The sequence below is a fragment of the Etheostoma spectabile genome, chromosome 2 (assembly GCF_008692095.1).
Source record: "Etheostoma spectabile isolate EspeVRDwgs_2016 chromosome 2, UIUC_Espe_1.0, whole genome shotgun sequence".
NCBI lineage: Eukaryota > Metazoa > Chordata > Actinopteri > Perciformes > Percidae > Etheostoma > Etheostoma spectabile.
The window spans coordinates 7,909,132-7,921,153 of record NC_045734.1 but is presented as its reverse complement, the minus strand read 5'-3'; the positions used below and the strand labels follow the sequence as shown (position 1 = coordinate 7,921,153).

The following is a 12,022-nucleotide window of genomic DNA, read 5'->3' as shown; positions in this document are numbered from 1 at the left end:
TCTTTATCATGTGTTTAAATGATGCATGAAGCAACAGTAAATCCAGAGTGAATCATAAAGTGAGATGGTTCAAACCGAAACAATTTCATTATTTTAAATAAAGCTATCCCAGCTGGTAGAGGGTGATTCATGTTAACAGGATATGTTTAGCTCAGCCAAGGAAATACATCCAGTTCTGAACAATGACAAAGAAGGGAAAAAAGCAAAAGTGCATCACCGCTATTAGATTCTCTATTAATATAACCAGTTAATTTCACAACTACTTTACTAATATATTTACACAGAAATCTTTGCAATTTTTTGTGATCTTCATTTTCAGTGTTCTCCTTTTAAGTACACTTGAATATAAAATGAAATTTAGATTTTTTTATCAACCACACAGTCCTTCCACTCATATGACAAACAACCGAGACAAATACAATGACAGTTTTTGCAGTTGAAGCGATCTCGCTTTACACATTTCATGTTGTGCCGCATGTTTACGCACTGAGGCACTCTTATTGCTGTCTGTTATAAAACTACACTCACAACACACAGCGACTAAAATAACCTACATCAAGATTAAAGCTATGATTAATACGTTTGAAGGAAACCAGGAAGACAAAAACACTTGCATCACATTTGACTTACTTCACTAACCATCAATCCAGTAGAAATCAGCACACAGCTCTGCTGCTCTTAAATTAATCTCAACTGTTCAAATGGTGAGCCTCAACACTTCCTTGCAGAACTGAAATTGTTGATCCAGGTATTAGTGAGGGCACAAACTTTAGGTAGGAAAATAGGTCTGCAGAATTAAAATAGACTTATCTTAAACATAAGGATTAGCGTCAATCTCACAAAATGATTGAATCTTACAAGGCTCTTACTCTTAATAACCTGGTCAACAGCTATACTCTCAAGAGCAATATCCCGTTTGAGCATGCCCAGTTCACAAAAAAAAAAATGCATCTGCTGCCAACCTGTCAGGGGTGGACCCTTAGAAATACATTCTATGGGTCCATAGAGGGGGGGGGGGGGGGGGGGGGGGGGGGGGGGGGCTGTTGCCTTGTAGTTAGGGGTTGTGGTGTTTCACAAAACAGATTTTCCTAAGACTTTGGGGGTTGACAGAACAGAAAATAAATTCTGTTGGAATGAAAAACTGTAGAATTAAAGTGTAATAAAGTGACTGTACATGTAATTTAGTAACTCAAAAGCAGACTTTAGTTAGTCTTGTTGCTCTTTAAAATAAATTGTTAAAGGAAAAAATACAGGAAAAACCAAACCAACTGTTGAATGTTTTACATCCCCATTGTTGGCAATAGTGCCGTTGCTATTTCTATACTTAATATTTTTTGTTGGTACTTTGGTTAATTTGGTACCACTATTCCAATTCATATAGTATTCAATAGCATATTAATTAAATAATCTATTAATGTGCTACACATAGAAATGTCATTTTTTTCCCCCAATAACAAAATGAATAGAAAAACCCCATTAAGTTGTATTATTATAGTGAAAAAATGTTTAAAAATATTTTATAAATATGTAAGTATGTAGACCCACACTATTGTTTAGATGACCAAACTAGACTTAACCAGGCCAAAATATAAGTGGCATCTATCTATGAATCAAGGACTCGTATGTGTGTCTTCCAAAAGATCCTGCATACGCAAAAGACGACACACGCAGCACACTGTTGTGCAAACCTCTGTACAGCAGCAGGCGTAGGCCAGTGTTACCAATTTAGCGACAAATCTGGCAACTTTTTGTAGGAGAAGAAAAAAAAAAAAGACACCAGTATCGTGTGACGAGCGTGTTTTCTTAATACATCCATGGCGTGAGGTCTTTGTCTCTGGCGGCAGCCACAGTCACCTTTCTTTGTCACTTCTGACTGAGCAGCAGTAGTGAGGCTACAGGAGCATCATGTAGTGGGCCAGCACCTTGCATGGGAATGGGTGAATGAGGGGCAAATTGTAAAGCACTTTGTCAAGGAAGATAGATAGCCGCTATTTAAATTCAGTACATTTACAATCAGACTAGGTGTTCTTGAGAATGCTCAGAACGGGCAGGCTGCAAGCCATAATACTGGGAACCAAGTGTTTTCTTTTTCAAAGATTTTTTTGGGGGCTTCTCATTTTATTAAAAGGACAGTGGATAGACATTAAAGTGGGAGAGAGAGATGGGAGTCGACACGCAGCAAAGGGCTGCAAGTCGGATTTGAACCCGGGCCACTGCAAGACTCAGCCAACATGGGGCAAATTATCTTACTGGGTGAGCTACGGGCTGACGCGGGAACTAAGTGTTTCTAACAGAATTTTCTGTCATGTTTCTGAGAATTTACACGATAAAGTCAAGAAACAAACAACTGGGAACCAAGCAATCGGCCCATTCCAAACAGGCACACGCTCCAAACGGGCACTGCAGTAATTAGAATGAACCACTTTCATGTCTAATCTTGGGGGACTATAAGGAAAAAAGATTTTCAAATGGACTAGTTGAGTGCAAAAAAAAAGAGGCCAAAAAAGGCTAAAATGTTATGATATACTTTGTTTTATGAAAGTAGCACCGCAAATTACCATGAATTAAAGGCAAATTGTTAGTATTAGTGTTTGTGACACAAACAACATAATTGTTGAAATATGCCATTAATTACTTCTTTAAGAAAAATCATTTATCTTTGTCAGGACCACTAAGCCCATGCATCTATGCATTTGATGTGGTCTGATATTGAATATTTACTGTGGGAACTATTAAACACCGTTGGGGATTATTAAAGTTTGACTCACAGCGGTGCTGTGCTGGGGAAGCTGCAATAAATTCATTGCAAAAGTCATAAACATCACTCACATGTTAGGTAGTTGCTCACTCTCCCTAAGCAAACCTTGTATATCATAAGATGTCATCTCGATGAATTATGCCTTTTGAAAACAGTGCTTTTAAAGAAAATTCACCATGACATTACAAGAATAACCTGCTGCCAAATGCAACTCAAAAGGCGCTACCAAAGAACCCGGGAGTGAGAACAAGCAGTGGACCAGGATAAACATCAGTGCTTAAGAGGCAGTGAGAGGGAATTCTGAACACTAATCAGCTGCAATGGTACAACAATGCTACAATGTGCATTGTATCTACGTCGAGGTGGAAGTCCAGATGCCCTTAAACCTGAGCAAATCACTGCTGGAAAAGGGGGGCCAAGTGGGGTGATCAGTTGAAGCTACAGATATTGAAGATGGGTTGATGTCAGGCTTAATTCCCCACTATAGCTGGTGTAAGGTTTGTACACCACCAAGGATGACAGGGCGACTCAGTTGGAATCAGAAGATGTCAGGGCACGCTTCCCAGCTGCCTTGGTCTTTCGCCTCCCAGTAACCGCCCTTGTAGACATGCAAGGTCTCTCCGGAAACGGGGTCGTCTAACTTCTCAAACCACATTGCTTGGTAGTTGTCTGGATGGGTGCCTAAAGAAAAGAAATCACATCTTTTATAAGGAAAAAGCTTTAGAGGGTTTTGAAGTGAGGGTTTAGAAGCCACTGAGCCATGACAACACACCATGCTTAAATTAAGCCGATATGCCCCCAGATGCACCTTTTTTCAAACCAAAAACATATGAGGCAAATTGCAGATAAGTAGTAGTATGAAATCACCGTTTTGCTCATATGCCATATGTGGAGAGAATCAGAGCCCTACTGCCCCAGGACCACAGTACACTGAGCAATGACAGAAAATGCTACTCTAAAATATTCAAGGTTCTAGGTTTGTGCAAATTGTACAGTGAGCTTTAGTCTTCTATAAGGCTCCCTAAAGTCTACCAACACAAATCTAAATAACTAAAAACTAAAAGCAGGGGGTAATAGATAGCAGCGCTGATGTTACTTGCTTTTGACTTGTGCTCCACAAGGACCTTCATTGCCTTCCACTAAGAGATCAAGTTGCAAAGGATGTAAAAAGGAAATGGTGAACAGAGGAGTTCTTAATCTAGATTAGATTAAATGACTAAAAAAAATATGAAATAATTGCACAGTATGTGTTATGTCATGATCAGAATACTTGCTTTGATAAGGGGCGAGTGATAGTCCATAAGGGGCTGAAAGCAGAAGAATTAAGGATGAATCCTTGAGAGTTCGGACAAAAACGTTTGGCTATGATCTCTGGATGACTGATACAAAGAAAGACAGACAGTGGATGAAATGTAAGAGACTACTTGCATGCAACAGGCGTATGAGGGGGAGAGTCCTCTGTGTCAGCTTAACACCAGCAAAAAAAAGACATGTGAATCCACCACTCAAACAGTATCCCAAATCCAAACAAGTCTTGTTTATGTCCATTTTAGAAGTGCTGCGTGTAGGATTTTAAGCTTTTTTTTTTAAAGATTTTAAAAATACTAATTGTCTGTTAAAATGCTACACAAAGCACCTTTAAAAGTACATATTATGGTAAGCTACGATGTGATACTTGCTTTCATCAGAAGCCTCATTTGCTTCTGTGCCAGCCTCCACTGCATCAGCTAAATGGAACAAAAATGGATGAAGGGATGGTAAAAATGTTTAAAAGATGATGTAGAAGACATTTAGCATCTTCCTGTTACACACACACACACTTACATATTGGACATGTGTTTTGTGCATCTAGAGTTTATATTTAACGTTTATATATAGATCAAGGGTGGGAAAAGACTAAGAAAAGAGTACTTGCTTTTTAAAGGTGAATCATTGATTGAATCCTCAGTGACAGCTTAGGGTTGAGACAGAGACAGGCAGACAAGGTATTAGAGCCCGACCGATAAAGGATTTTTAAGGCCGATGCAGATACAAATATTTGGTTAAAAATCTGATGTATGGATGTATGTATGTATGTATGTATGTATGTATGTATGTATATATATATATATATATAAATAGTTTTAAAAAAATAATCCAGAAACATGTAACAAAAACAGAATTGTAGTTATTTATGAGTTCTTACTAAAATAATAATGATATAATTTTATCATAATAACAATTTGTTTTATCCCAACAGAACAGAGGAACATTGAAATATATTAAAGTTCTGATAAATAATATAATGTATAAAAATACAAACTTAAGATATGAAACTTACAAGTCCTTTGAACAAAAACACAAACAAAAAAACAAACAAAACTACGCACTGCCGACGCTCATTACATGGTTGACCGTCCGTTTTTATATTTTAAATATTCATTTATCAGAATCTTTGTCATTATAAATGATTCTAATGAATAAATATTGTTTTGTTTTGATCAAACATTATAAATGCCAATACCGATAAATTGGGAAATGCCTGATATCCGCCGATAATATCGGCCTGCCAATAATATCGGTCGGGTTCTACAAGGTAATCAAAGACAGACAAAGTGGACAAAAGATGAATGGAAAGAAAAAGGACAAACAGATTTCCTTCCTTCCTTTTTTACCTTCCTCAGGTGAGCTGGCTTTAACAGCCTCCCTCTCCCTTTCTCGGCGGACAGTGCGCTGTTTCTCTTCTAGCCTCTGTTTCTCTGCGTTAGCCTCATCCCAACGGCCATCCTCCATCAGTCTCTGGTCAGGGCGTCGTCGGCTGTCTGTTGGCGCCACTCCCTCCTCAGGATCGTTGAGCGTCAAGGCCAGTGAGGAGAAGAAGTACATATTTTCTGCTCCCTCTCTGTAAAGTCATCACCATAAAAGATCAGAGACACAAAGCTACGGTACATTACAAGCTCCATTAGTTTACAAGCACAACTTCCACTTTCTCAATACTACCAAAACTCACGGTAAAGGGTTCTTTCTCCAGATTTCTTTGGCTTTGAGGGTTTGATAGACAGTCCTCTGTTTGCCTTCAGTGCCGTTCTCGCCTTTACTGCTCTGCATTACCCTGGAAAACTCCATCTTCTCGTCCCAGGTTCCTGATAGCACGTAATGGGCCTTCCCATCCTTATCCGTTACTACTCCAGTTACCTGGGAGACAAACTCAGCTTTCAGTCAACAGTGTAAACAAAGAGCCAGAGTATAGGCAGTACAGAGATTAACATTCAACTCACACAACACACTTTCATTACACTACATGCAATTCATTACTACGGGTCTGCTGTTTATTCTACTTTTACAAAGTTTAGAATGTTTTGTTGACTTGAAATGTGTGAATTCTATTATATATTTATCACTGAAGTCATTGCTGGTTGGTGTACAACGGACTACATTATATGGAGATGTTCCTAATAGTTGTTTCCTTGTTTCTCCATTTCATTTTAATTGATTAGAGATTCTTTCTTTCCCCATCTTATATGTAGTATTGTGTGACTATTATACATATTCCAGCTTAATAAGCATATAGCTCTGGCTATAGTGTGCTATATGATTGAAACAATATACTGCACAGAAAACTAACCTTTCTTGGTACATCTCTGGAGAAGTAACTGTAGGGAGCAAACTTGAGGTGGCAGCGATCTCCTGTCCTGTGGTTCACCACATCTATCTCCCCTGACTGGAAAGGGGACAAAAGAAAGAGACTCAATATTTTGCTGTGGAAGACTTAAAAAGGATAAACCAAGTAGGATTATAAAACAAAACGCTCTATAAGGACATCTATCCCTACTTATCCCCGAATGGTTAGAAGTCCTACTAATCCTGAATAGTTAAGAGTGGCATTAAGGTTTTGTCAGCTTTTTATTTACCTGGTCAATCCATAATTTTCCAACAATGATGTTGTGTACTGTTGTAGTCACTTTCTTCCAAGAGTAATGATTGTTGGTCTTGTCAAACAAACACTGGATAGAACCTGGTGAGAGAGAGGAAATAATTTTAGACCTGGCAGTGGTCATTTTTGACTTGCTCACCTGAAATGTAAACACCATGAATGGTCAGCACACACTTACCCAAAGGCATGATAGAGAGATATTTTCCTCTAAACTTGCTGGCCAGGGTAATTTCTTGTCTGAGGGTCCAGCCCTTTTCAGAGCTGGCATGGTGAGCTGCAGCAGGGGGGTGGTGACTAACCTGAGAAGAGGTGAGTAAAGTGAAAGAAGAGATAGCAAAGTCAAGATTTGACCATCGCAATTATGCATGCTTACGTGCTATTATAAATACATGCTTGCATTAACATCCTTCAAGCATGTTTATTTTCCCAGTGTGTTTTCCACATACCTGTTCACAGAGGGAGCGGTAGCCACAGTCCCTTAGCCGATCAAGCTCAAAGGTTTCTCCCAGCAGAGGATTGAAGGGTTTTCCTGTGCGGTGGACAGTGGTAGAATAGGAAGAAACTGTGAAAGCGGCCACATAACACATCTGCTCCAAAGAACTCTGACATTTAGCAGCTTTATCCAGCAACTCGTAGTACTCCAGGTCTTCAGATAGACGTTGCAGCATTGAGAGGGGCTCGTTGAAATTCACCTAGTAGGTACAAAATCACAGAGAGAAGTAGTTTGATTACTTCTGATTTTTCTCCAAAAAAGCCACTTGGATGCCAACATGAGTAGAGGTTCCTTACTGGCATTGGTATCTTTGAGAGCTCCTTTCCAATGCAGTTCTTCATAATGCTCCACAGATTGAGGTAATAGTTGGGTTTGTCAGGGATACGAGTCCGTCTTTGTCTAACTGGCTCTAGCTCAAGGGACTGTGGAGACTCAGGGTTGGATGCCAAAGACAGCTCATCAAACTAGATGAAGAGAAGGAAAACAACCTCAAGGGGTCAGGTGTCTGTGGCATGTTGACAAGCAGTGAAGAAATGTCAATACAAATCTGAACTTGCTAGCAAAAAAACAAAGTAGACACACATTTACCGACTGATCGTCCATTCCAATCTCACTGCTGAACCCACTATTGTTGCTGCCAGATCTCCTGGTGGGAAGATAAACAAGAAGGCATAAAATTAAAATCAAAACAGCACACAAGAAAGAGAAAACAATACCAAAAGGAAGAATAAGGAAAAAAGATAAAAAAGGAGACAGAAATTAACCTGTGATACTTGGGATCAGCAGGGACAGTAATAAACTCTGCTGGGTCTTCCATAGCATCAAAGAACTCATTGTCATCATCCTCATCACTAGCATCACCTTTTACTGGAGCACCACCTAAGGTGAAGAGAGACAGTTATTGTTGCAGGTACATAGCATAGTGGGCATGCAACATGAGTCACATCAAAGACAGAAGTTCAGTTGGGGATGAGGGCCTTACCTTTGCTACATAGGGTGGGATTGCTAAATGAAGAGGGGAGTACAGTAGCTCCTCTGAAGGCTCTTTCCAAGTGATTGTGCTGTTTGGCCAGCTGCTCCAGAGTCTCCTCCAGCCGTATCCTCTGGTCTCTTTCAACCTGTAAAGCCTTCTGCCAGCGCTTACCGTGGTTCTGGGCCAGGGAGAGGAAGTCTCTACATGCCTTGCGGAACATGCACAAACAAGAGCAACATTTCAGCAAAGGAGTCAACAACAATGTTGTGATTGTCAGTGATTGACACTTGGGTGACTTACATTAATCATGGCATTAGAGGTAATTCTAAACAGTGTGGCTCTCTCTGTAACTTGTCTCATCTTTTCCCCCATGTCTGCTCCGACACGAATTCCCTCAAGTTCTGACAAAGACCTGTGTGCGTGGAATAAAGTCATGAATTAATGAATGAGGGAACAAAAGAAATAGGCAAACCAAATCAAGAAGTAATTAGTAATTTAAAGTAATTAAACTGCCCAGTCTGATAATTGATACCTTTGGAGAGCAGATCCATGCTTGACAATGAGATCATTACAGGTGTTGAGGTCCTCCACCTTGCTGCCCAGTGTGCGTAGTGTGGACTGGATTTCTAAGTTACGGCAGCCTCCACCCTGTCCTGAGGTGGGTGGCACTGCAGGACAATCGTCACCTGAGTCATCTGAGGGAGAGAACGGAGAAGATAATATGACCAAAAACAAAAAATGTAATGCGGAAATGCTTTCCACTAAGTAATACACACATTTTTTGCCTAGCATAGGTGCTGCTGTATTAGCTGTTTAGACTTTTCTATGCATTTTCATATTCTTTCTCCTGCATTCTCCAACAGATTTGTTTTCCCTCTCACCAGATTCAGCCTGCATTCGGACGGCCTTTGCCTTGGCCAGCTCCAGAGCAGTGATCCATCGCTGGCGCTCGACTTCAGAGCTGGCCTTCAAGTGGTAGGTCTGCGCACCGCCGTTGGAAATGACAAAATTGCACGAGTCCTCCACAGCAATATTGGCTGTGGCCAAGTTGATGGTGCCTCTGCATGTGTGACCCATCTCTGCCTGGGTCCTGGACAAAGAAAAGAAAGGGCAGTTAAATGTAGAGTTTTGGAATCCCTGTTTTGTAGAAGTAAGAATTCTTCTTTTCTTGACAAGCAACTAAAAATACATGCAGAGTGCCATATAAGTACTAATTGGGGTACACTTCTCATTTAAATGGCCGTTAAATGCTAAATTAAAAAACATGGGTTACCGCCTAAGAAAATTGTTATAAATGTATTATATAACACCCACAGCTATGTTAAATTCGAACAACCCCTTGTGTTTAATACCCCCTTCCTTACACCTTAGCTTCCTGTGGAGCCAGGGAAATCCCTTTTAATTCATTACTTATAATTACAAATTCAGTCATATACATGCAACGTACCTGTAATAAGAGAGCAGTCCATTGCTCAGAACAAACCAGCGTCTCTGGTAACCTTTAATGTAGTTAGTCCATTTGAAGAGCCAACCCTTATACGTGTCTCCAGGGGTTGGAGTAGGTGGTTTAGGCTCTGACATCACAACAGCCTGTTGTTTCACTGAGTAAGGTTATAGCCTGTTGAAGAATTAGTTTTCTACATTGATTAGAAGGGATTGAATTGTTAGATGCTATTGGTTCAGTCTGATTAATGCTTAATGCACACATGACATGTGGTTGCAACAGACACCACTATCCCAGAGCAAATTGGCTTAATGTCAACACCACTAGCATTTTTGCATTAGTTCATTGCGTCATCTTATTATGACATTAATTAACTTATCATGAGCTATATAAACAATGAGTGTTGTTTTAACTTTCTTGTTTAAAAATCTCTCTCTTAAACTATTAAGTAAACGCCAGCCTGCTCTTAAGGTTTTTTTGAATATTCAGTGACAAATGAAAACATTTAACCGACACTTAAATACTATATACTAACCTCTTATTGTTGGCTGCGATTAGTTGAATTTGTTACAGCGTTAAAATGAATGCTGGCTCGTCTAAATTTCACAACGTGATGTAAATCCATCGAAGCCAACCAAAATAGGCATCGGAGATTTACGCACTGAGCGGTTTCTATAACGTTAATGTTGCTATGATAGTTTGCATATTGGATTTAACGTCAACGTGGAATCTGCAAATTACAACACAACAACCGATCCGTGAGACATAGCTAACTCCCAATAATCTGTTTAGCTAACGTGAAACGTTACTAGGAAAAAGACAGCTCACTACCGGTCATTTGACAGGTTGACGAGCTGGGGTTAAGTAAACACAGCCTGGATACTGTGAGGTACTTCGAGGAACAAGAAGCAAATTCCAGACATCAAAGCTACTTAAAACAGTGTCCGTCACTAAGCTTGCTGCTAGCTAAGCAACAGGAAGCTGTCAACGTCCTGGACGACGCTAACGATCTTGTTTAACTCTTTTGGCATGGCTTTGTGACATTAAGACATGATAATGTATTTGTGAAGTTGACCCTTACCGTGCAAGACTTTAGCTAGTAACGGTGTGCATGTCGTGTTGGGTAAAGCGATGTTAGCTCACCAGTATTAGCTTTGCTATCTACTTTCATGGGTATACAACGAGAGCAGCTACTTGCGTGCTGCTTGCTACAGGTCCTCCTTCTTCTTCTTCTTCTTCTTCTTCTGAGGCTCTACGGCAGTTGGCAGCTGCAACGTTGCTCTACTGCCTCCCTCTGGTTATATCCTCATTATTGCATTGTTGTCATTTTTTAAATGCGTGTAATTAGTCCAGTGACTTTAATAAAACTCTAATAAAGCCCCCACACTACACTACACTCCAATATACTATTCCTCTCTATACACTTGCCTCTACTTGCCCAGTTTTCCGTAATCATCACTTCCTCGTCTTTCTTCTGTATGTGTCCCAGTCTCTGTCATGATGCTTTCCCATATAGAATATTGTAATTTACTGTTAAGGTTGCTGTGTCCAATTCTAAATCAGCTTAATGTCGCTTGTTACTTCCTGTTAGTTCCTACCTACTTTAGTTAGGATTAAGTGTAGAAGCCTTTTTGTTGCGTTATTCCAATGGTCTGCGTTTTCTTTACATGAATGTGATGGGACCCATGTGAAAATGAGATGTCTCCTATGACTAAATAAACTTTACAAAGCAGATCCAGATGATTACTGGCTTAATGCTTGCAATTGCTGATATACTGGACTACATATGTATAATAGGCCATACCACAGATAATTTGATAAAATTGAAAGGGACACCCTGCAAGTCATCGCCACCCACCACTGATACGTGCCTTTTAACAAACCGTTGCAAAACTGCCATCTATTTAAAGTATAAACATCCACCCTATTTATGGACAGTCTTATGTAAACACTTGTGGAACGCATATTCCTAATGTGGGGTTATATTCTTTCTAATTGCTGTTTGTTAGATTCAAAGCCTAACACTAACATTTTTGAATACAATTTTTATAGCATGGCTACCAGCTTGCTTCCTGTGAAAAAATGTCTTACACATTTGTGTATCAATGTACAATTTAAACCATTTAATGAAACCCCAGCAGTGGTAATGTTAGTCTGTTTGAAAAAAAAACTATTACACAATGTGTAATTCCACAAACCTTTTCAGTGTTATTGCATTCTTTTATTTAGTGACATTTTAATTCTGTTGTTAACTACGTTTAAAAAAGCTGAATTAAATTACAAACTTTTTTTATGAATACTTCTTCCCAATGTTCATTACTACTGGACCTGTTCCTAACCTCATGTGTGCAAAAAAATTGTGCAATAGCTGTCATGGAACAAAAAGGCATTCAAAATTATTGCAATAAAAATATAGGTTCTCATTTAAATGATATTATTGT

General features: G+C 39.5%; 1 protein-coding gene across 8 annotated transcripts; it reads right to left on the bottom strand.

The window, feature by feature from the left end:
- Positions 1-1,319: 1,319 nt before the first annotated feature.
- Positions 1,320-10,861, bottom strand: osbp (oxysterol binding protein). 8 transcript variants are annotated; one of them, XM_032499431.1, is made up of 21 exons: positions 10,663-10,861; positions 9,585-9,755; positions 9,019-9,227; positions 8,670-8,832; positions 8,438-8,549; positions 8,147-8,345; positions 7,929-8,043; positions 7,747-7,810; positions 7,461-7,628; positions 7,118-7,363; positions 6,850-6,970; positions 6,649-6,752; positions 6,363-6,458; positions 5,748-5,932; positions 5,413-5,639; positions 4,674-4,712; positions 4,438-4,485; positions 4,187-4,225; positions 4,033-4,065; positions 3,859-3,897; positions 1,320-3,439 (listed from the first exon to the last, which is right to left on the bottom strand). In XM_032499431.1, the coding sequence occupies exons 2-21, from the start codon at positions 9,716-9,718 to the stop codon at positions 3,297-3,299; spliced, it is 2,484 nt and encodes an 827-aa protein (XP_032355322.1). In that variant the 5' UTR covers positions 9,719-9,755; positions 10,663-10,861; the 3' UTR covers positions 1,320-3,296. The 8 variants fall into 8 exon arrangements, with proteins under 8 accessions (XP_032355322.1, XP_032355330.1, XP_032355338.1 ...); XM_032499439.1 differs by lacking the exon at positions 10,663-10,861 and adding an exon at positions 10,117-10,518; XM_032499447.1 differs by lacking the exon at positions 4,674-4,712.
- Positions 10,862-12,022: the final 1,161 nt, after the last annotated feature.